The 26,244-nt window shown below is 38.5% G+C and overlaps 1 protein-coding gene across 3 annotated transcripts in view; it reads right to left on the reverse strand.

Moving 5' to 3' along the window:
- Window positions 1-507: 507 nt before the first annotated feature.
- The window catches only part of RPAP2 (RNA polymerase II associated protein 2), a 38,929-nt gene continuing 13,192 nt past the window's right edge, over window positions 508-26,244 (reverse strand). Inside the window, exons 11-13 of one of the 3 annotated variants that reach the window (XR_010474373.1) lie at window positions 21,814-21,882; window positions 10,610-10,822; window positions 508-1,881 (exon numbers count right to left, since the gene is read on the reverse strand). Coding sequence is in view for 1 of the 3 variants with exons in the window: in XM_065072619.1 (XP_064928691.1) it covers window positions 1,731-1,881; window positions 21,814-21,882 (220 nt within the window). In the remaining 2 variants the exon portion in view is untranslated. Of the gene's footprint in view, window positions 1,882-6,049; window positions 9,934-10,609; window positions 10,823-21,813; window positions 21,883-26,244 lie in introns of those variants that run through there. The other 2 variants (XR_010474372.1, XM_065072619.1) reach the window with 2 other exon arrangements.

Here is a 26,244-nt window from a genome sequence, read left to right on the forward strand (position 1 = left end):
ATGCTCTGATCACGGTGCATATTTTTCTCCTGTTGCATACTTAGAAAAACGTATAGCTTTAACCTTGCGTTAAAGGTCTTCCTCATTCTACATCTTCGCTTTTACAAGTTATACTGCACATAACTTCCCATGACAAGGTAAGGGAAGTCAAGCATCACGTAAATGAACTTTACTGCACAATGAAGCTTCCAGGGAAAAGCTACACGGGCTTCTGTGTGCCAGGGGCAATCAAGTTATTTATCTTTACTATCATGAAGGAACTACACAGCAATAAACTAATTAAGTGCAGGGTTCCCTTTGGGTGTCCGCAGAAACAAAACAAAATAATAAACTCTTGTTTTTCAAATGGAGTTGCTATGTAGCAGTCCTGGTAAGTCTTGCTTCAGCCTTAACTAGTGCTGCACCAGCAGTTACAACTTTCTTTCAAGTCTCTCAAAGGACAGTGTCCTATGAAATGAGAACAATGCAATAAACCATATTATGGAATAAATAAGAATTACTAGTTGATTAGTTTTAAATTGCATTTTATAATCAGTGGCAGAAGCAAGTCTAAACACAGTTTAAACAACACAACTCTTGAATGAAATTACTACTAAGAGACTAAAATTAAGTTTTTAGTTATTGAAATATAAAGTCCAAATTAGTAACAATTAGAGACTTTAACTTTTATATAAGTTCAAAGACCACCCCTCTTCTTAGAAACAGCAAGAGAAATGAGCTATAGATCTGGCATTTTTGTGTGTGCTGTTGTCATCATTCCTAGAGTGCTGCTCCATGCGTTGGGTCAGCTGGAAAAACGGCAGCAGCAGTGCTCTTCACGTGCCAGCAAACTCCTGTAGACAAACTGCGGCTGAAGATTTCCAAAGCAAGAAAAAAACAAACCAACGCAAATCCATTTCTACTGCTTTCAAATAGGTAGTTTTCAGATGATCTGCATTTTAACTAGTATCCACGCACACCCTGAACAACTGCTGTTATGGGCAGCTTCTCCAGAAGACTTCAACATTCTTATTTGTAGGAAGGAACTGAAATAGCAGAAGTGCAAGACGTACAATTAACACTAAATTTCATTTTTAATTTAAAACCAAGTTCCAGCAATTGAAGGTGTTTTTTTCATTCTCTGTGCCACTATTTCAGATAGTAGGAGAGGTTGGGATGATCACCTTATTCTGTGGGGAACAAAGGAGTGAGATCGGTAATGTTAATACACTAATTACTTAATTAATGCTATAATGCCATTTTCATCAAATCAGTTGAATATGATCAACCTAAATAAGGTGTTGGCTTTTAATTTTTTCAGCCTACCCAGAATGCCAACAGTAATCTCAGTATTAGGCAAAAAATAGGTGGCTTTTAGCTCAATCTTATATCACAAAGACTGAACATAACTATTTCATTTTAATAATAAAAAAACCCCGCTGAGCCTCATCCATTGTACCAATTGTAGTAAAACTTGAGTAAAAATTCCTCCCAAAAACACAGTAAACCAACTATATATTCTCAAAAGATTAAAGTGATAAGTAAGCAGCTGGCATTTACTGTAAGTGACAAAATGGTGACACTCATTTCCATACCACATCTATTTATTTACTTTAAAATGTACTTTACACATTTTCTGCTCTGGCTGATATGATCTGTAGTTACTGTGCATACTTACAAATTGCTGCAAATCAAACCTGTTGTTTACTGGTTTAGTTTTAAGACATACAAAATAGTTGAAAATTGCCTGACTATTCAAGTAGGCTTTCCTTTCTAAATATTCTTGTTAGACTTTCCAGATCTTCATTTTTGAAATGCAGTTCTTCCAGCAATGTAGTCAGGAACTGTGTGTACACGGGGCTCCTCTGAGTGTTCTTAAACAGCGGACTTGTCTGTGACAATCTGGCAAAAAACCAAAACGCAACATATTTGATACAGAAAAGCAACTTTTCAGCTTTAGATGTAAAAAAGGCAAAGCTTGTGAGTTTGAACAACTGTATTGAAGAAAGGCAGTTTGTAACATCACACTTGATTCATTACAGTACATAAGATTGTGTGGATTATATAAAATATGACCTGTACTGAAATGGGAATTTTTATTAAGTTGTAGTGAAACTAAAAACCAATCGAATTTAAAAAAAATGGGCTAGTAGTTCGTACGCCTCTAATCAGTTGTATATTGATGTTATGTACACAAACAAAATTCAGAACAAAGTGCAAAATGTTATACAATTGCAAATAAAAAAGGAACTATATCAGTCATTATTTTCTTCTTTACCAAAAAGCTCCTAAACATTTATACTGTAAAAGTTATATAGGTCTTTGTATGAGTAAAATATAAAAGTCTATCGTAAAGTAACCAAGAAGGATATTTTGTTATTATTAATAGAGCCCCTGGGCAGAATTTGTACTTAACTGGTAAGTCACACTCTGTCAGACTAGATAAAGACATTCAAGAGGTCCCTTCTTTCGAGGTCCCTTCCAATCCCTAACATGCTGTGATTCTGTGATAAGAGGGTCACTTACGGATGATTCTCCCCCTGTTCTGTATGCCATAAAACACACAGTATGTCAACAGAACAAACACATTTTGCTTTAAGTCGAGATTTCTCCGAACACATAGAAGCCTCTCATAGAGGCAGTTTGGATTATGATTAATTTTAATTGATGCACATGGGCACATGAGACATCAATTAAATTCTCAAACCGAGTAGCAATTTGAGTGAGTAATCAGAGCAACGTGATTCCTTAGTTTTTGACGGTCTGTATGTTAAAGCAGTTTAAATTATACCTCTGAACTGAACTGTTTAAAAAACAGGCTTTAAGAAAGCCCAACAAAGAACAAAGCTAATTTTATAAGGGATACTAAAGGCATCTTAAACCCCAGTTTTAAAGCTGGTACTAGAACAAAGATTTGCTATAGCGAAACTATTTTCTGTTTTGGTAACAAAATTAAGTGCTTAAAGCCTTGAAGTGCCTGCAGTCTTACAGTGCTTCAGAAGAGAATCAACGGTGGGGTGGAGGGAGGAAATTATATTTCTGAATTCAGCTCATGAAGTTTAACTTTAAAATTCAAACAATACTTGGCCTTTCAAAATGGGCTATTTAGCAACAGCATTTTGTAGAAAACCTTCTATCTGGGCCTGATTTTCTAAACTGAGTAGATGGAGTTCATCCAGTTTCCACTGATTTTAAAAATTACAAAGAATGGAAGCTGAAAGTAGTTGCCAACTAGGACAACAAAGTATTTGCGTGAGATCAGACAATGGAAATAAATAGGGCATTAGTGCAGATCCCCAAAGAGAATGGTATTTATCATCTGAAACCACTGAAACTGAAAGGCTCACATTACTGTATATTGCCTTTAGTTCCAGAACCAACAAGAACAGCAACAGAAGGCATCATCTTCAAAGGATCCCCAAGCACACATGAAGAACGCTGTTGCTAAAGCGCATCCCTCCGCTGAGGAGCCATCGCCATGCAGATCATTTACAGACATCGGATCTGGACAGAGGTGAGGTCAGATGTTGTGCTGTTGGTTTTCAGTTGTGCTTTCATTTTATCTGAACCTATTTTTATCCTAACGTACTTTCTTCTTCTCATAATTCTAATGCAAAATATTGCAAAGGTAGTAATAGCTGAATCTAATTCCTAAGCACAAATATTAAAAAAAAATCTTAAATGAAGAAAATCAAGTATTAAAACTTATGCTGAACATTAAGTAACTTCAATGCCAAATGTTACTCACAAGATGACTTAATGCAAACTCATATCCCAGCAACAGTTACTTCATCTCAAATACTGTATTTAGATCATAGTGCCCCTGACAGAGGTATTTTAGAATATGTTTGGAAATGATGTACTTTTAATAAGAAACTCATGGTAGTCTACAGCTTCCTAAAACCTTCACAGCTCAGAGGGCCTTTAAGTGAGTAACAATTGAGAGTAACCTCCCTGCAGTCATTGATAGCAAGACCATCTCCACTTGAAAAAAGATGCACAGAAAAGAAGATTATTTTAAATTAAGCAAAAATAATGACAGAACATAAAGGATCTAGCAAGACATAGTAAATAGAGTGTCTTAACACAAAAACAAATTTACAAAAAGTGCTGATTAACAGACTTAATGAGTTGTATTATCTTCAAATTCTTTTTGGATTGCATTTCGATATGTACATTTAGCTAAAGATTTCAACTATCAAGCACTGACACTTAGTGAGGACTTCAGGAGATGCTCAAAGTAAGGACATGTGGAAAGAAAGAGATTTATGTACAAACTCCGCTCTGTAAGCCCTCCCCCAAAAGAGACGTATTCATAGTTAGATTTGTGATTTTTGGACTGAAGCCACTAAGTTTTGTGATGTACTTCATGGCAGACAGGCCTGAGCTCTTCCCTGGTGAGAAATGCAGCAGGTACTATTCAAACTGGTACCACAGAACGGCCCCTGCTCGGGGCTGACGGTCTGGAGGTTGATTTTTGCATGATGATACTCCAACAGCAGGGCAGCGGAGGATGTGCTGACAGAGGATCAGAGCGACCATTTCAGTGTTAGTCTGGAGACAGGGACAGCTGAGAAAGATGCATTATTACCAGTCTTCAACTTGCCCTTCTCAGCATTAAGTAGGTTGTGTATGAAAATGACTGGTGGTGTGAACAGTCTGAGTGCTGGGACCAGGCGGCTGTAATGTTGCTAGCTGCTCTCTTGGCAATGTTGTGGATTTATGTGCATTTTTAGCTGAATTTTCTTCCTCCTGCCTTGAGCTTAAGAGGACATTAATAAGGATGTTGTTTTTCAAAAACAGCAGAAAACTTGCGCGGTTTTAAGGAATATTCGTTCTATTTCACGAATTACAAACATGTCCTAACTATCAGACCCTGTTTAAGACATTCTGTGCAAAGAGCAGCTATTATAGCCCACACTAAGAAAAAGGTATTACTGTTGTGAGAGAAACTGCCAGGCATTAAATATCGAGAAACAAAGTTAAAAAATGAAATCAATCTTTTCTCCTTACCTGAACTTTGTTTAAAAACTAATTAAGCTACTAATTATCTGATCAACAGGATACAAAATGAAAAAGTAATTTCAGAGAGGTATGTGGAGGTTTCTAGCAAGTAGTTAAAAATTTTGTCTAGATGGGACAATGTGTTAAACATTTATGAATACATACAAACACTTTAATCTTGGAAAACTGTGTCCTTTTGGTATTTAAACGATGCTTTAACTTGTCATTTGAAAAGCAGTTATCGTCAAGTACCTTTCTGCTTTTAAGTGGCTGTTGGAACAGACGCAGCAGCTTTTGTCTGCACAAGGTACAAGCAGATGTTGCTGATGTGCACCGGGTGAACAAAACCAGGACACATGGTCTAACACCGGTCCAATGTGTACTGGAGGCACTGCACAACAGAGTGTTAAGGGCTGTGCTTGCATCCTTGCATGAAATGCTAACTGAACTAAACCATATTTGTATGCAAAGCAGCTCAACAGTATTTGGAATCAATATCTTCAAGTCACTGAAAGCCACAATGATGCTATCTCTGAAGAAGCTGTCATGACTAATTCAATCTAATGATAGACAGGATTTGCGTTCAGGGATCGTGGAATTGCCTCAAAATTCTGCAGTATCTTCAAAAGACATAGAATATAAACAGGAAATAGGATACTTGCAACCACAATAATAACAACTGACTAATGGAACAATGAAAATAAAAATAATAACTTCCACTTTTCTGTTACTTCTTTCACATGTTGCAACATTAATGTGGAAGGGACTTATGCAAATAAAGCCAAATAAAAATAAGAAAAGCTAAAGGATTAAGTGACTTTAAACCAATCACTTACAGAAGCACGCTAACATAGATGTTACTGTCCCAAGTTATACCCATGTGCTTCAAAGGCTTGCCTTCAGCACGCCCGAGAAAAGGAAACGTTCGTGCTCAGGTCATGGAAAACCAGGACAGTATAGATCAGACTTCATCAAACAGTGTCGCTTCCTGCACACTCACTCGCACCATATGGTAAACAGGTCTTTGTAAAGTTTAAAAAGTGTTAAAAATGTCAAACTACATGTAATTGATAAAATTTGTAGTTGCTATTCCACATATGTTACATGTTCAAGGAAAAAAAAAAAGTGAAATTCATGCGAAGACCCAGCTATTATTACCAAGCTATCAAATGACATCTGGCTACCTCAAAATGTTGACATTGTTTCAGGGCTTCAACTCAAGACCCAAGCTTTCTATGAACTAGTCACCTTACAAAAATATTTGACAAGTATACATAGGAATTTAACCTAAATTAAAATAGTCTTAGAAGTCTAGAAGTCAGTCATATAATATGGAGTAAATGTCATTAATTGATATGGTAGTGTGCACTGCTTCTTCCTAGATTTAGGCATACCTTAACCAAGACAGCTGAATACATGCAGAAAACATGATGACGCAGTAATATTTTTATGTAGTTAAAAGCAATTGGCACTTCCTATGCAAAGGTGTGAATATCCTTTCTGAAAAAAAAACCCTAATAGTACATTACCATCCTCCCCTCAGATACTGGAGCTCAGGAAAACCCTTATGGACTTTAAGATTAATTCTGTGATGCCCTTTGAAAAAAGTTAGATTTTGAAAGCCACCACTGTGCTATCAGCCAGTTACAGGTCTCTGAAACAGACACCTGAAAACAGGGCTAAGAACACAACCACCCAAGAGTTGGGTTCCTTTCCACTCCCCACAACTGGTCACCACTTAAAATTACATGAAAAGCTTTGAGAATTTGAATGCATGTAAATTTACTCAATATGATACAAAGCATTTGTATACTCACGAAGGAAAGCCATATGCTCATTCTCAGAAGAAGCCCTTCCTAGAAAAACATAAGTATTGCCAGAAGCTTAAAACAAAATTAAAAGCCAGTGATCGTGGCAGACACCATGGATCTGAACACATTTCAGTCCCTTCCTTGCTCGGCATGCTTGGAACTTGAATAAGAACAGAATGATAAAGCAGAGTAATGGAACAGGCAAGCACCACCATAGAAAGCTCTAGAAAATTGGATATAAACATTTTTGCCAGTTTACAGGCATTGAGCACTGTGAATAAGACAACATAATCATCACATGAAAGTCTTTTTTCTTTTTAATTCTCTCAGTTTCTTTCTACCTTTTGTTTTAGGCACTTTAGACTTAATTTTTTAAGATCATCATAACCAGGATGACTGATAACTATTCTTCTACCAGAATGACAAAAGTTGCACTAATGAATACAAAACTTTCTTGAACACTCATTTCAGAACACGGAAACGAAGCAAGAGCTGACAGCAGCTATAGGCAGCAGGTTTTATTCCACAGCCTCTGCTCCAGGTGCCATCTACAGACTCTTGCTAAGGGTCCCTCCCTGCAGGGAACCCCAGTGTGTTTTTGCTGGTTTTGGACATTCACAACTTGGACTATGGCTGTGAGGAATCTAGTCCTCTCATCGCACAAGCATTTTAGCTGAAGGTCTGGTAACAAGCACTTACGTACATTTAACAACAGAACTGTGTACACACCTCTGACACCAGTCTGGGTGATGTGACATAGCTGTGGAAGGTTCTGAGAGACCAATCAGCCATTCCAGCAGCGTGCCTTTGGCACTAGACTAAAGCACATTTGCTCTATTGCTATGACATAAAGTCAGGTCACATCATTAACAAGGTCTCATTTAGGAGAAACAACGCTAAAAAACATGAAGAAACGTAACTGTGCAGGAGATGCTCCATGGAGTGCAACTGACCACTACCTGTCAACTACTACAATAAAACATTAAACAGAAGCCTATCTGAATAGAAAACCCCTTTATACTAGAAGTCTTCCAGGGTACTGCTAATATTCAGACACAAATGGAAAGTATTTTAATGGAAAATCTACATCGAAGTTTGTTGCTGGGATTTGGCAAGGACTGGTTAGCGATCCAGTACTCTTTGTGGGATCAAATGGTTCTGAAAGCAGAGCAGTTTACCAAAGTCGAAGTCTTTAAGTCAAAAGCAGGGAATACCACCATCGTGGGTCATGCAAAACTGAAATTAACTTGGAAGCCTGTCAAATTTCTGTTCAAAACTCTCACACTTGCAAGACTATCACAAGTCAATTCCAGATTTGGAAAAACAAAATTATGAATATAGGACAGCCCATCTTTACAAATAATTAAATGATACTTAAAAAAAATTAAGTTATAAACGCACAAGATTTCCAGTTTTGCCCCCTCCACAGAGTTTTTGTAAACATTTGGGATGGTATTACCTAAGTATCAACTGCTTTTAAGATTTACAGGGGGTATTACCATCCTCCTCTTCCCAGCTCCCTACCTACCATTTGGAGTTGAAATCATGAGGGACTTCTTCTCTGATTGCTTCTGCAAGGGATAAAGAGGAGAGGGAGCGTTTTGCCGGCTGGTGCTGCAGAAGCCGGTGCCGAAGCACTTGAGTGTGCAGCCCCAGCGAGCCCTCCTGCAGCTGTCGGACGGGCTGGTTGCGTACGTTGGACCCCGGTCTGGGCCAGCGGCGGGTGTAGGACAGAACCAAAGGGGACACTGCTACCTAGACAGGAATCCTTAAAGTTGTTTCAGTGTATTAATGAAATTATTACTTTAATCTCATCAACAGCCCAGGACTCCTTCAGCAGCTATCTACAGTAAATGTCCTACTGCTTGCATTGCAACTAGAAGGGAAAGCACGAAAGCTCATCCACAGATTATTTAAATAAACCTTTGAGCAGATTTATAAAAACTAAGTATCAGCATGATACTGCGGGTCATTCTCACTAATAGCTCATCTCAGTGTTAAAATCCTCTAGAAATATGCAGAGCTGTGTCAAATGAATGAATGAGGACAATCATGCCATTACAATGTGTTCTACTCTGTCAACACACAAGGGCTGTTTTTTATGTTGTTTTTTTTTAATACTTCAAATATACCTTCACTATTCTTATTTCACAGATATGATGGGCTTAGCAATGCAATAAAAATGTTATTAATCAGAAATGCCATTCTTTTAATACAGCAGTTCTACAGAATGCAGTCTTGGCTTCCATTTTAATTATGTTCCTATGAAGGAAGTCTCCAATGCAACTGATTAAACAGAAGTAATTGTTTTAAGACAAATGACTAGACTGAGTCAATACAACAAGTGTTACAGACCAGCAATAAAACTCATTGAAATAGATGTGCATTGCAGCCCATAGACCATCTGCCTGTACATATAACTGGAGTGCTGCCAGTGCTGCCAATCACTTAATAACAGCGCGTGGAGATGGGGTGAACTGAAACACTTGCCGCATTTATCCACTTCAGGAAGCCATACTGAAAGGTGCTTGGATAATTTACCAGAACGAGTCAAAGCATCACTGTAATTCTGAATGTTCTTCACAATGTATTTACTGCTTGCTTAATTTGAGGTACAGACAGCGATTTTGTTAGTCAAGTATCTTAAATCACAGCAGGGATTTCCACAGACCTTAAGGCATAACGCATCTGTCAGGCAGAAGTTAGTATGGGACAGAAAGCTGATCAGAAGCACAACGTGAGTGTTGCTGTAAGTTAAAGACGCAACACCAGGTAGCTTAAAAAAATTATAACCTTTGGTATAATTAAGTGGTTACACATTTGTACTGTTTTAACATACACTTAGACATTAGAAAACATTACAGCTTCAACTTATGCAATTTAGCAGTTATGCTCACAGTTTCAGTTAGAAAAAACCCCACTTGTTTCTAGTAACTTTAGTTTGAGCATGATTTTAAAAGCTCAACATTTAAAAAAAAAACCTTAAAAGCAAGAGACTGTCTCTGGAGTAAACATTTTCCATTAGAACACATTAATATTTGACAGACAATCTTGAACTGGAAGCATCTAACTTACAAACAAGATGAAGAAGTATTTAAATATATCTCTGCAATTAAGTCTTCTTTTAAATCCAGTGATACTAGTGCAAAAGAAAAAAGTATGATCAGTGTCATTTGCAACTCTGAAATTAAAGAAACCTCTAATTTGGGGCCCTTTGTTAGTACATCCTATTGGTCAAAGAGGGAAGTCAGTATTCAGGGGTAGTTTTCTTCAATCTCCCCAAATTTATTCCTGTATTCTATTTTCTTTATGAAAGATAAAACACTCTAAAGGCCACAGTGTTGAATAATAAAAACTGACAGAAATAAACAGGCAATTATCTTACTGAGGAAAAAAAAAGCTACGGCTGGTCTAGTTTAAAATATAGCCGGAAGATCCTATTCTCATCATAAAGACAAGAATTTTGTAGCTAAAGTGCAACTTATGTTTTATTTAGTATTTAACTTCCTTTCATTATTGTGTACTGACTTGTCCACAGAATCCAGCACAGACACTTTAATCCTCTGATGGCAACAGAAACTAAATTATTCATAGTTTAATATTTTTGTCCACTACATTTAAATCAATGCTACAAACACTGATTCACAATCAACAACTGGAATTCCTACATAACCCAGGTATATGGCAAAACTTAAGGTTCATTCAAAAGTTAACTTTGTCAATTGGTTCCACTACGTTCATTTTTTCCTATGCAGCTTCTACAAGTGTGTTCAAGAAAAATGTTCTCTTTGATACATGTTTATGTATATACTTACTCTAAATATGCATTTTTCTTCTTTTAAAGTTCACCTTCCACACACACTTTTCATATAGTTGGTGTCCAGATGCAAGCCAACTTCCATTCCCTTTTAACGGGGCCAAAATTTCACTTGTGCTGCTGCTGGCTGGCTACAACTACCAGGAAAGGGAAAGCAAACCTACAGTCCCAAGAGTTTGTCAAACCACATGACAAAAGTCCTTGCTGACAACTGAAAAAGAGACAGTGGAATTGCCGTTTTAGTTCTTCCGTCTGTACGCAGACAGGCGAGTGGCCGTGCAGCCCCAGCCGAGGCCGCGCCAGCCCCAGCACGTGGGTCGGGCCCCGGACGGGGCCGTGCGGCAGCTCCCCCGGGCAGATCGCTCTCCTCGCGCTGGCTTGGGAGGCCAAGCGAACATTAGTAGAATACTTTCCTGGTTCTACTCTAACATCCCATATGAGAGTTCATTTTTTGTTTTTCCATTAAGCTGCATAAGGATAATTTTTGAAAGATACTCCAGTGTTTTCACTGTACTATGCAGGGAGACGTGTTGAGGCAACGGGCTTATAGCTACCTTATCAGGTACAGAGGCTCTTTATTTAAAACAGATCTAATAAGACGCAAATGTTCTGGATCTTGGTCTTTTTTTTAACCCAAGGAACAAACTATTTGCATGAATAGCAGGATATATTGTTTATGCCACTGTTTTCCTCTCCCATGAAAGTCAAGGATCACTCCATCAGCTGCCAGCTGTTATTTATAACAGCCTGCAGTAAAACTTCACAGATCCTGCAATGAAAACATTTTACACTAATGTTGCACTGATACAACAAGATACAGAAAAGGAAAAAACTCAAGTAAATTCAGACTGCCCTCAAAATATCAACTCTTTAAAGACATATGACTTTTTTGATTTTTAGTTAAGGACAAGTAAAACGCTTTCTTATATATATATAAAAATCTATTTACATCATTAGGTCAGTAATGAATTTTACAGGGAAAGTAAAAGTCTAATGCAAAGGAGCACCCAAAATAAATACATAATGTGTTCAAAGAAACTATGGTGAGACATTTCATCAAATGGTGTAACAATTTAGTATAGCCACTTAATACTATTTGTGTCAGTTCTGTACCTTGTATACTTGAAGACAACAAGCCTTAGAACATGCACTGTATGTACAAATAACTGAAAAACAAATAAAATGCCTCAAAAATTAGATAAACACCTGAAACTCTCAGATCATGTAACTCATACTATTTTCCCACAATATAATTCATTATATTCTAAAATTCTTCCCAGAAAGTAACTAGAAAATGGCATTTTTCACTATTGCCATATTTCAGTTCCTGTGAGTGACCAGGAGCACATAAACATGAGAGCGACAATTTCTATGCAGCTGACAGCAAATGTACAAGTCGATTGCTCAATACAATTATCTTAACGTTTGCAGTGCAAGCATCAACACTGCAGCTTCTCTCACAGCATCACTCCTATAATGGTCCGTCTGAACAAGTTTCCTGACCGTACCTATGCACACCTGACATAGTCATTTTCCTCAGCCATTGTCCAGGACAGGAACTACACGTTTCAGAACACTCGGCAGGTGGAAGATGATGTCCCATGCTGTGCAAGCATTTGCTGGTGTCGTGCTGATCCCGTAATACTGAGCAGCTGGTGTCAGGAAGCAGTCAGGCATCCTTGGTTTTAACCCAGGCAAGAGGACCAACACTCTGGAAATACTTGGATGTTACAATGTCAGCCACAAAAGTTCAGGACCTGTGACTCCTTAAAAGCTACAGTTATAGTATAAAATGTTTCTATTTGCCTCCTGTTATAGTGATATATAGGAACTCTATTCTCAAACACTTGTTTATTTTAAAATGACAACCAAGACTGCCATCAACACAAATATCATATAGGTCTAGCAAAAACCAGCTACTTGGGCAATCACATGCAGAACAGAGTTTCCAGATTTCTTTGATTAGAAAAACCTCTCGCCAGACAAGAAGACTAAGAAAACACCAGAACCAGCTCAATGAAATCTACAGTTTCCTATCCAGAGCACTCTTCATGCGGTTTAGCTGGATCAGAGACCATGTTGCACCATTTTGTATTAATAGATATGACTGCAGGGTGACTTTTTTTAAAAGCAAGTGGAGTATAGTACTCACCTCCCTATTACCACAGTCCAAGTTAATTACTACAACATTAGTTCACAGACACGAAGCATCAGAACTCCTGTAATCCTGTGTGCCATTTAAAGCACTTACATTCATACAGGGATTTGTTCCAAAAGGTTTCCATTTAGCTTATCTGAATAGAGCCAAGGCAACAAAAGTTCACAATATAAAGCCAGAAGAAATCACTATCAGCTGTTTCTCTCTAACAAATCCAAGCTTCTTAGGTACACATTTCAAGGACAGGCCTTGTTTAAAGAGCTCCATTTATTTGAAGTCTGTTTCCTGCTAACCAGCTGACAGATCAAAGGTACTTCTCAGTCCTACCATTTGTTCCCATTTTTCCCTCTTTTTCAACTTAGTCAGAATTTCAAATTTAATAAATTTAAAACTTATTTTAAAATTGACCCTTTCATCATTTTCAGTCTTCTATTTTTTACTTTTTATGTTCCACGAAGTTTTCCTGCGACACCTCTCAAAAACTGGAATCTATGCCACTGAAATCTTTGGGTTACTCAGGTACATGAAATTAAGCACAGGTCTAAGTCTCTGTAAGATTAAAAAATGCTAAGATGTAAGCTTTTCAGAGCCTGAACCTTTTAAGTACTTTGTAAGACATACACTGTTGTATAAATTATTGTGCACACACAGTGGGACATTTTAATATCTAAAAGATGCCTTTATATACAAATCTGGTACATTTTATTAATTAAACATTTTTTTAATATACATCCATTTTGGCAACTGCTGGACTTTTTTGCTCGCAAATACTGGTAATCTATTCCTATCAATTCATTATCTCAGTGATATGCAAAATAATTCAATAAAGATCAAATAAAATATACGGTCTTACGGTTAAAAGAGCTACAACGCAATATACTTGGGTAAATAGCTTGTGGATACTTGACTTTATAAAATGTACTCACCTGTACTCAGTTACTATGGAAACAATGATCATAAAATTGATCACGGTTTAGTTTCACAACTTTCTAACACTGTAACTCGATTATTTGCCTTTCAGCCCAATATACAGATCAAACACCTGGAATAATGCAGCTGAGTAAAGAGACATTGCTAGGAATAGACTCGCTGCCACTGTGTCCAAACTTTTTTTCTTCAGAAATTAAACACAGGGACCTCAGGATTTTTCTCCCTGCCTTTCCCAGTTTTGAAAACAAATGCCAGTGCAGTTTTGGACCTCTCAAAATCAGATTCTTAAAAATAATCAAAAGTTAGGGATTCTCAAGCACCTTTTCCCAGACACGCCGGCTCACAGTAGGTTTTAAAAAAACCCGACAAACCACAAACAAAAAAAACCTGAATCATTTTCCTGTTTAATTATTTCCAGTTCTATTACTGACTTGGTTATCTCCAGGAAATCACTTTTCTACTCCTAATCTCAATTTTACCATCTCTGCAAGAGAAGAACACTATTAACTCTGATTGCTGAAAGTACACTGACCTGAATGTGTACCTAGAAAACCAGCGTATCTGGTGAGGTTTGTAGCAAAGAGCAACATGAATCTCCACTATTCTTTATCTCTTTAAAAAACTGAATACCTCATCTCAGAAATACTGAGTTTTATGATGAATGAGTTAGATCTATTCAGTGTCTTCTTAAAATGGATAGAGAGAAAAGGATGGAGAGGGCGGAAGAGTGTGAGCCATATATATATTGCTGTGGAACACAGGGTATGAGCATGGTATACATCAAAATGAAAGGAAACATACTGACATCCCAAGCCTCTCAAGAACCAAGCACCTGCACAGTTTTTGCACCGATGCTTGTTTTGCACCAAACAGTACGCAATTATAAATACATACTTTGCAGTTTCTGGATTGAACTCCCACATCCTGGTTAGCTGTGCTTGCTGCCAGCCAATTAAAGCACACTGTTACTTTTGGGAAGTACTGTTACGTATGTGACTGTTATAGTTTCTTCGCATTATGCCACGCAAAACCTTATTAATATAAAGTTATTTTATGTTTATTTGTACAACATTCTGGTTACCTGATGGTTGCTGTCTTATCCCAAGTTTATTTCAATTATACACTTTGTGTCCAAAGAGCCACCTGCACCCTGATGCTAAATCCACTACCTTGGATTTTCTGTAAATTCCAAGAGCTTCATCATAACCCACTGCTTAGAGATACACTTGATACATCATCTTTTTGTCAGTGACATGTATTTCCTTCCTTCCCTCCCCAAAGAGGCTGTATTTTCTGTTTTCATAAATATGAAAGGAACACATTTCAGAAAATGCTGTACATCTTTTGCCTTCACTGTTAACACACCACATCAGGATCAGAACCTAATTGCCAGAGTGGGTGAGACCACTGAGTCTCAAAATGTTTTTATATCCCAAGAAGTACCAAACTAATGAGAAGAAGCACAAACTGCCTTTGCGCTCAATTCCTACAGCATTAGGAAACGAAAACAAGGCTCCAGTTCCTCAGCACAAAGCCCGCTATCAACTATCACATAAAACAATAATTTGCCTCCTTTCTTAATAAATTAGTTGTAATCTTATCCTCTCCCTTCCAAATTTTTCATGCCTCTGAGCAGTTTACCCCTGGTCACTGTTGAATATTATAGGGATGCCAACGTAGTCCAGTATAACGCTAGAAGAACAGGACACATCACTCAGCCTAGTAGAGGGATCATTACGACTCTCTGCATAGAACCAAACAAATTAACCCAGAACTCATGCTAAAAATTCTGCTGGTACCAAATACCTGGGGATCACATGCTGGGAAGCTGTACTAACCTTTCCAATGATGTGTACCTCTACATTTTTTTTGTTTCAGAAACAACAAGCCGAATCAACGGTGATTTTGATCTTACGACAAAGTTTCCGGTAAGTCAGAAACACTGCCTATGTGTCATGTCCCCATTAATGTAGGCAGTTCTTTAGAAAGTTTACTAAGATAAAGTTAAAACTCTGAAAAGAAAAGATGCAAGTGTGTGTCAAAGTCGTGTTTTTCTTTTAACAGATGGGTAATGTTTCATGATAAAAAATGTTTGCAGTGAATGTATTGAGATTAATTATTAATAAGGAAGCAAGTATATTTTCATAGGACTACAGCTTCGGGATTCAGCTGCAAAATTCAGTTTGCAAAATTCAGCTGCAAAGTTCAGTTTGCTCAGTTGGTGAAGTTAAAATACATTTAGTTTAAAATTAAGTTTGGGGCAGCTGTTAGTGTGGATTACTCACGGCTTACGTGCAGCATTAGTTCAGAACTGTCTACATTACCGTGTAACTGTACAACTTACTCTGTGCTACGGCATGCCTTCCAACGAGCAAAGCTGTCTGCAGCAATAACGGAAGGAGGAAAAACATGACACTACAAGAGAAATTTTCTAAATATATACTTTTCAAGAAACTTAAATTTAAAACACTTCTCTGTAGTAGGGCTAGGCAATTTTTCCATCCGCTTGATCAGCACGTAGTTATGGCACAGAGTTCAACAGGACATGAACTCCACTGACCGAGTGAGCTCCCCAAAGAGTCAACATGATAAAGTGATCTTCCAAAACCTAGCATTCTATCCTTCAGAGGGTTGAAACAGAAGTTGCAACAAAAATCTCTTGTTTAGTCACACAAAAGGCAAAAATGAAGTGGCAGAGGAAAGTACTTTCCCTACCTACCACCATATTCTTAATTCACAAGTACATTTGGAATGTAACATACCCAAGGATGGCTAAAGCAGAAGATCCAAAATTACGTTCAACATACAAGTATTTCTAGGCTCTAATAAAAAGATCAGCCAGGAGAACACCACCACGAAGGACAATTTATAACTAGCGATGCACTTTGCACCCCAGCTCTGCACAGCTGGGCATGACTTCAATCTGAATGCCCACACTTACTGCCGCTGGGAACACGCAGCTATCTCTCTCTTGGAGGGATTTCCGAGACACTTGGCAGAAAGCCACAGCCCTGCTCTCCCCTTGCCCTGGGCAGCAGAACGGGCAGCTGCAGAGCAGAAGGTGCAGAGCAGACAGGTTCCCGAGCCAGCCCCCTAACCCCAAGCACCCGAGGTCCAGCAGACAGCGTGTGCTGAGGCTCTGCTCCTGCTGCTGAGGTCAAGGACCAGAACTGCAAAGAGGAACTGATTATCCTGGCCTCACCTCAGGTGGTTTGTGCTGGGCTTACGTGGAAGTGCACAGCACATCCAGATCTCCCATACAGAAGGTTATCCCTGAGAAATACTAGAATGGAAAAAGACTGTGTGTGCTGCAATCAAATCTGGGGACGCTTTCCTGTGTGGCAGCACTACAGCAACACAACCAGGTTGAAGCTGTTAAGGTTTCCTCTTCTTCTATTTTGTCCCTTATAACTGGTGAAGATATTTAGTTAAAGCTGGCACTGATTAACGTCCCAATTAACAACACTGCAAATCCCTCAAAATACTCTCCTCTATCTGTTTCCTTAGTAATACTGTAATGCACTAGGAGGAAGTAGAGTAACACTGATCTACTCCACAATATGCCAAATAAGCAGATTTGAGTTTGCTTAGAAAGTGCTGATAAGTAAGAACTGTTTAACAGAAAACCTATTTGCGTTCATACTCACCAAATGACAACCTACAATTATTGAGAGAAAAAGAATATACTTTTAAATTTTTTTAACACGTTAAGACAAACTTGGCTTTTCTCTGTTTCACACAATAATATAACTCTACAGACAGAGACCAAGAGTGAAGGCAAAACTATGACCACATTCAAACACTTTATAAAAAGAAAGACTTTTTGGATTTGTGGTCCTGCAAACTCTATTTCAAAATGGAAAATAATTATATTTCTAGCTTAATGATAAATTGTTTTTCTCAGCTGAAATCTGGATACAATCTTCTATCATCAAAATTACTAAATGAAAGCTCATCCAGCTGACTTGTATGTGGTTTCTGTAGAAAAGAGTCACTCTGCAGCTCTGATTCCTATCCAATATGCATTTGTACATTAGATTTGTACATTACAAACATTCAAGCGTTTCCAGACAGAACACAGCAGTGGCATCACAAACATCTGAATTCCTTTTAAAATAATTTAGAAGTGTCAGTGTTGAGCAATAGATGTGCTCTCGTGTGCAAAGAAGTAAAAACACATACTTGAACCCAAGATTCTCCAGTTCCTGAACCGTTATCTCCAAGAGAGTAAACCTCTAGAGTACATCTCCACATGACACATTTATCTAAAGTGGCTGCACACATATAATGATGGCTTTTGTTTAGTGATCATGGTCATCTTGAGTTTGTTTAAATACTGCACCGAAAGCTTATAAACTAATCCCAGAACATTTTGAAATGCTTCAGAGCTTTTAGCGGGGGAATCTCTTGCATAGGCTTTGTAGACAAAGCTGACCACAGTTCACTGGAACCAGCCAGCTCAGATAAGTCAGATGAAAGCAGACATTTCCTGAAAATATCTTGAAAGCTTTCCATTAGACTGTACCAGGGGTATACACTAAAAACAGCAAGTGCCCATGCTTGTATAGCAACCAATCTTCCCACTGCTTTCTCCGTTCTTTCTTATTTGTATCTGTTTATCTGCTTCATTTGATATCTTGCAAAGTTCTTTGGGAGGAAAAGATGCAACTTCCATATTCTAGTTTACAGTGCGTTACAAAGCAGCTGTTAGTGTACCAGAAAATTCTGCTCAATGTACCAAACATTGCAACAGGAAGACACAGAAATCTACCACTGCCAAAACTGCTACACATGACAAAATAACAAAAAACAAAAACAAACCAAAAACCCAAGTCATTTGTCTATAGAATATTTTAAAGAGTCACCCACTCCATGACAGACATGAATGCAATTATTTGAATGTAATTCTCTGGCTGTCAGAGTGTACTCTTAAGAAGGTCAATACAGCACTGCTGAATGTGCTGGTCGTAAAGATGGGAGTGCCTCAGGCTAGATTTTCAATAAAGGCTGCGACTGGCGGTTCAGATTTTATACAATAATTTGATTGAATAAATCCGGCTGTTCACTAAGGAACAGGAAATGCTCCACTGTTGTGATGTCCCTACATTTTATACTTTGAGAAAGACAGTTACACTGTCTATTTTCATGCACGTCATTTCACAGCAATTAATTAGAAGCCCAGGTTTCTTTAAAAGTCCATAGACTGAAGGGCACGTAAGTACTTTTAATAGCTTCTTGAGGACCAGCACACTATAAATGGAGCCTAGGTCTAATTTAAGCACCAAAATTAGGTGTTATGACTATCCAACATGCTGTATCCTACCAAGAGTAAATAGGCACTCTCCAACGAAGAGAGGGTAGCACTATCATAATGTAACACAAAGTATTAAGCAGTGATGACACTTGAATTCAATACAGCAGTAATGATGAGTAGTTATTCTGCGCAATGGTGTATCACAGAAAGGGTGGGGGCAGCCTGACGGCACGCTGTGAAATGAAGCACAGGCCGAGTCCCCAGCACAGGCTGGCCATGTGTGCAAAGGAAGTGGTGAGCCACAATATCGGTGCACAAAATGGGGTGCAAGCAAAGTCCAACAGTTGCTACTTTAAACAAAACAACCCTGCCTCCTTCCAAACAAAAAATACTTGAGGTCTTAGTAGTTTCTTTTGAGGTATACCCTGAAATCCCATGCTCAGTCTGCCTTCTGTAGTCTCCGTTCTTATACCTCCTGCCTCACAGGGTCTCTGTAACACGGTCTTTCATCCTCCTGGAAAGAGGCAGCATTATCCTCTGCCAGGGTGTTGCTTCTGCTCCTTCAGTGTCAGGAGTGAGATGAGCACGCTGTGCTGGGAGCAGGCCAGGCCTGGAAACACACACTCTGAACGGGTTCTCCTCTTGCAGGGACAGACGCCAGCAAAGAGCCACTCTGACTCAGGCCCCATACAACTCTGATCTAAATGAAATTACATGGGATGCAACATGCAATGGCTCTCACTGTAGCTAAGGGGAAGCCAGAGAAGACTTTAATAGAGTGTCATTGTCTTTTACAAGCAGTATTAGTAAGAGACGACAGATTCTTTGGTGGACTGCAGGAGGTGAGAAGGGACCTGTCTCCAATGGGTTGCTGAGGTCCTCGGTAGCCTTTCCCTGCATGCTTCTGGCTTCCACTAAATATTCAGGTTTCATTAGAATTCCCAAATAATTAAATATTCTGCTTTAATCTTTGCAGAAATTATGCAACACTCATCTTCTCAGAACAATGTTAACACTCATTCTACTCCATCTACACTCTTCCACATCCTCTCCTAACACTGAAGTGAGCGTAGTTGAAGACCATGAGCTTGCAAGAACTTTACAATAAGCTGAAATCAACAGGAGTTTTTTTTTTTCCCCAGAATAACATTAAAAATAAAATCTACTCTGTTTTAGGCTCAAATATAATTCATTTTGCGGCAGACCCTTAGAAAGCAAAAGTGAAAAAGGACTTGGTTCTCTGCTTCTACTGATTGCTATCGAGACTGTCTGCTGCTTGTATACCATTTTAAAGCAACTGTAAAACAATCATTAGGTATGTAAACATTTAGAGCTCATAATATGTGCAGAGACCAGCACCATTAACTTCTGATCAAAAGAGTCACCACTTCCTTAAATGTACAGAAACTACTTGAAAAATTCATAAGATCTGTTTCACAAATTACCAATTCAACCATAAGAATATATAGTAAAAATGACAAAAGATTTGTTCTTATAGTTGATAAAAAATTTATGCCAAGGCATTCAAGTAAAGTTACTTTCTGTGTTCTGATTTAATGAATCATTTGAGCGGTATCTGGCTGGGTGACACAGATGTAAGGCTCGCTGAAGCCTACTCTAATGCCTGCTGGTACCGTCCTCCTTGGGACAGCGGAGCCACAACAATGTGTCAGGCTGCAGCAAGATCAAGAAAGTAAGTGCAGTGCCGGGCTGCGCCGAGGTTGGCCCACAACACTTCTTGACCTGCGAATGTCTGCAAGCACTTCTCTGTCCTGCAGGCTCCAGTGACCCAGGAAACCCAAAAGCAGCAGCAGCAGCGCGGTAATAAACAGTCTCTGGGATAAGATTTTTGCAATCTTGTAATTCAAGCTGAAAGACGTAAAAAGATTGCTTGATGGTTTAACCCTGCTGAAAGGCAGGGCCTGCCACTGTGTGAAACCACCAGTGATTTCTTAAAAGGTGAACTCATGTTAAATGTTTCATACGAATTTGTGAGAGAACTGTCGGTTTTACACACTGCAAAGCTTGTGTCTTTAGCTTCAGAAATGTACATGAATTTGGAAAACAGAAACTGAGGAAGTTACTTGATGCATATGACTACAGCTTTTATAGATCGTGCCTCGGTGTGGAAGTTTACTGAAAGACACTATAATAAAATCAGGCTTCCTATTATGAAAACCCTTGGGAAGAATTTAATTCTACAGTAAGCAGAACAAAGCTAAGAAGGACTATAGGCACTGTACTAGCATAATCTTAAGCAGTATATCTAATCCTCATAAAAAATAAAATACTGGGCTCCAGTACTCCCGTCAGAAATTTGGGAGTTGCTAAAAAAGCTTTCCCCTCTCAAAAAAGTTTGCTACAATAGTCAAACAAACATATTTAGAAGCACACTGTGTCTTTATTGAAATAATTTTACTTTAATCATGAAAGCGAAATCTTCCAAGAAATTAGAAGTAAATTGAGAAATGAAAAGTGTAACAGTTACGCCAAATCCAGGTAATACAATACACATCACTTTGTCTTTCTGTCAGAGAGGAGAATGTCTGTCAGCAGCAAATGGAAGAAGGTGAAGTATACTCCTCCTTCAGCCCACCAGCCCTCTTTACAAATGCCTAAAGCTTAACTTTTCTTTTTATAACGTAACATCTAAGTTTCTGCACTGTTAACATGTTTTTGCAAGTGGGACAATCTGATTTTGTCAAAAGAATTTAGTTCATTTGCATGAAAAAATAATTAATTGATTTGCCAGTTAATCTAAAGAAATCCTTCCCTCCTTTTATTTGAAAATTAAATCTTGCCTTACCTAGTCTATCAAAACAGTTGTGTATGAGAATATTTTACATTAAACGGTACTTACACAGATAACAAAACGATAGCAATTAGAGTCCATTCAGGCATTTTGTGAATAATATTTCTGTTTGTTAATCTGAAAAATAAATTAAAAATAAAATCAGAACATTTCGAAGTGAAAGTAAACAGATTTTAACTGAATTTTTATTTAAATCTACCACTTAGAGACTTAATACACTGAATTACAATGTAGCAGTTACACCTGTATCGAGCAAATCACCAACTTTCAGGCTTCTCTCTCACCTTCTCCCGTAACAGAAAAATGGCAGAACTCCCAATATGTCTCTTTTTTCTATATGAAAGCGGGATGGGGAAGACCGAGCAGAAGCTAATCCTCTGAATTAGCTCACAAATAGTCCTGCTGCAGCGAGGCCTCAGCTCTTGCTCGTACCCACTGGGAAACTCTCAGACCTGCACACGCGTTTCTGAAAAGCCGGGCCTTCCTGCACTTAGTTTCCCCCCCGTTGGCTTCAGATCCAGATTTGCTGTAAAAGCTAATGTTGCGGAAACAGACTGGATTTTATAAGACACTGGAGACAATCCTTTGATGATTCCTGTTTTTAAATGGAAACCCGGAATTCTGACTTGTGCAAGGAGCACCACTGCAGGTACAAGAGCAAGAAAATGAGGTGTGAATGAAAAAACACAGGCGAGCTCAACAAAAGTGCTGCTGTATGTTATACCTGCTGACCCACCTGGCTGAATTTCGTAATAAGACAGATCGGCTTTAAGTCAAATGTTAACGTGACTTAAAACAATTCACGTGTGAATTGCTATGGCTGAACTTAGGCATGACCCATGCTGTTCACAACAAGAAATTTCATGGAAAAGTCACCGCTAAAAACGAAGATGTGGCTATGTGGGCACCTAAAAGGCAGCAGAATTGATTTTATTCAGGCAGATGGCACCATCCAACAGAAATACTGAGGGGCGAGTGCCTCCCCGTATTTGCATCCTTCTTGCTCTCAGCTTCCCTTCTATGCAGCCTTGTATACACTGAAATTGAGAACGAAGCTACCCTGTCATTCATACCTGTTTTTACAGGCATTGGTGAGGATGGGAGGTTGTGTACAATGAAATACTTGGCAACAAATCAAAATCCAGGGTTTTCTTCCCCAAATTTTTTTTTAAATTTTTCATTTCTTTGGGCAAGTATGTAGTTACCCAAAAAAAGTGTTGAAAAGTGGAAAAATAGAAGTATTTGTACTTACCACTGTCAAAATTAAAATTGTTAACTATTTCCTCAAAATTATATTCAAAATGGTCATAAAGAATACAGTTATCAATAAGACATTTTATAGGATAATTTTTCTCCGCAAATCCTCAAGTCTTCCAACAAAAATAAGATTTCAAAGCAATGATTATTCGAATAGTGTCTCAACAGCCTGAGTTTTGTGAAATGATGAAAGGAAAAGCAATGTTTTGTACTATGTGTACAGGAATTGTCACATCAAAATAGAACTAGTAGTTCCATCAAATAGAGATTATTTTTGTTATTCAAAGATGCGTGTTTCCCCATTACTATTTGAAATAGCTAATGGCATTAGCTGGCAACAAAGCTTGTACCTGGTAAACTGTCACATTTTTCTGGCTATAAAACAAGAGACAAAACAAAGGCTGCACGGCTTGACTCAATACTGATGACAGTGACAAACACTACCAAGAAATGCCTGATGGAATCATCTTGACAAGCAACTCAAATAAAACCTTCCAGTTAATCTGCTGTGCTGAGACACAATGGAAGAGACAGCTCCAGGCCTCCTGGGAAAACTCTGTCAAATAGAGAACGCAGCTTTATTTCAATGCTCTACAAGGAGTTATTATTGATTAGAGCACAGGAAGGTGTCACTCTTGTACACAAACTGAGAGATGCAGTTATTTGTGTCAATTAACTCTTATTCAATGTTAGTATTGATTGGCAAGGTCTGAACACTAGTCATTGCCATCAATATGCTCTTTATGAATTGAAGGAGGCAGTCAAAAGACACAGCTAAGCAGCAGGATACACAGTATGGATCTGCTGCTGAACTGCTGGCTCTGCCCGGGTGAACAGTCCAGTCAGGCTTCCACAGCGACTCACCTTTCCGCACAACACCTGGCCTAAAGCACTTGTGCAGCCGAACAAAACCCAGGCATTTCAGGCTGATCAGACTAAAGCTAGCAACCTACAGGTGTGAAGCCTTAAATAATAAGGAGCAGCGGAAGGACAACCACTTTCAAAAACAAGCTGTGTGTCAACACCAAGGCCTCTGAAGAGCAAAGCTTTCAGAAACAGCAAAGTGCAAGCCCTCTGTAAAAACGGGTCACTAAGTCTTGGTCTTGCCTCTAGCCAAAACAACTCATGAAAGAGAAGTCAGTAGATTTCTGTCATAAACATATGAGGGGGAAACGTTAAGACTCTACAAAACTTTGTGTATGTGATTTGAGTTTTGCCATTAAAGAGTGTGGCTAAGTTCTCCCTCACCTACCCAAAGAGAGAAAACAACATGCAACTTTTCAAAACAGGATGTGTCTACTTTCTTGGCCTCTGTAGGGCAGGGTAGGAAAGTCAAGAAGGTTGGATGATCCCAAATAGCTGTGGGGGTTGCTTGGTTGCTGGTTTGTGGGCGGTGTGGTTCACCGCAGCTGGACTTGACTGCTGCCAGCAGGACCTGGGCAGCAGTTCTAATGCTCTAGAAAGGAGCTCAGACTGAGCAGATGGATCCCCGTGGCAGAAGCTGACAGCATAAAGGAGTAAAGAGCAAGATGCATAAAAATTCCATCCCAAAGGACCTCTCAATATCTGACTAACGCCCAGCCTGCAAAGAAAGCAAACTCCAATATGGAAGTTGTAGGAATACAGGCGAGTCTAAGGTTAAAGTAACCAGTAAATTAAAAAAGTAAACCCAAAAATAACAGAAAAAGAGCATACACACTCGGTTCTACTTATTTCCCTTTAGTTGTCTTTCCATTTAATTACCGTCAGGTGCAATTTTTCCTAGCACAACTCCATTAGCAAATGATGGCCTGATTTGTCAACAGTGCCTGCACATCCCTAAGTGCCTTGTGCAACAACTTGAAGCAGGACCACAACAAACTTGAAGATATAGGAAAGAAACGCAGCAATGCGGGAGCTCAGCGCCCTTTCATCAGCAGGATTACATTTCTGGGGATTTCTAGGAAACAATTTGAGAACAGAAACACTGTCCAATGGGGAATGGCAGACGGACACCTGTATATTTTTCTTTGTACCTATTTATAGTCTTGAGGATTATTTCCTTTTCTAGAAGTTTCTTTATCCTTACAATGAGAATATACTTGTCATCTATGAATCGATGAGCTCAATTTTTAACATGTTGTTATGAATTTAACTAATAGCGAGTAACAGTGAGTTACTGGTACTAAACGTACATTTGGTGAAAAAAGGTTCCTCTGAACAGCTCCATGCTTGCTGTCTTTCAGTTTTACCCACTATGTCCATGTTCTTACACTGGGAGAAAAAGAGAAAAACCCAAAGTGCCCCAAATGGAGAAGATTTTCTTTCTCTCTATCTTTCTCTAATTTACCTTTGTTGCAAAGTGAAGTCATCAGAATCTTTGCAAATGAAGCAGCCTTTCTGTTCGCACACGCAAATAACCAGGTGCAGGCATCTGTAACTTCAGTTCAAGAATCTGACCTGTTAGTGTGGCTGTTTGCCTGTTCTGTGAGGCAGCAAGGCAACCTCATGGGCTTAGGACACAAAGTTGTGACTTGAGGAGACTTCAGCTATCTGTAGTTTTCCCACAACTTGCACTAAGATGAGCGAAGTTTAATTAACCCAGATCAGAACAGGCAAATACTAAAGCATAGATTGCTTTTCTTTAGGCTTCAACTAGACCAATTTAACCATGAAAGAGCTCCTCTACACTCTGGAAAAGACCAACATATTTATGTAGTGTAGTATAATTTAGTTTGATGACAACCAGCAAAAATGAGCTACTACTGTACTTTAGGCTCTCTTCAGGAGAAACCCATTTACTTGAGAAAAGTCATTAACATTCAGGTATTTTCACATTTCATACAGAACCTTTTCTATGGCAAAGTGTTGCTGATCAACTCGAAACCCAGAACCTAAAGGTTCACTTACCATGGGTAACAGGTAAAGCCTACTAGTGAGTGTATATGCTCGGTAACATACACTCACAATACATATTTAAAAGCTAAAATATTATTGTATTGGAAACAAGATAAGACAAAGCTGTAAAAAAAAGCCTTGAACACATCTTTAGGAAACAACTCTATCATACTCATTGACAGAGTCCAATGTCAACAACAAAGCTCCATAAAAGGAATTAAAATACTGGCAACCATAGGACAGAGATGAAATTCTATTTTCAATATGAAATATTATACTCAAAAAAAACCCAACCACACATTCACTACCATAGTCATTCAGCCTCAATTTATATATAAATAGCTA

Source organism: Columba livia, chromosome 8, assembly GCF_036013475.1.
Source record: "Columba livia isolate bColLiv1 breed racing homer chromosome 8, bColLiv1.pat.W.v2, whole genome shotgun sequence".
Classification (NCBI taxonomy): domain Eukaryota; kingdom Metazoa; phylum Chordata; class Aves; order Columbiformes; family Columbidae; genus Columba; species Columba livia.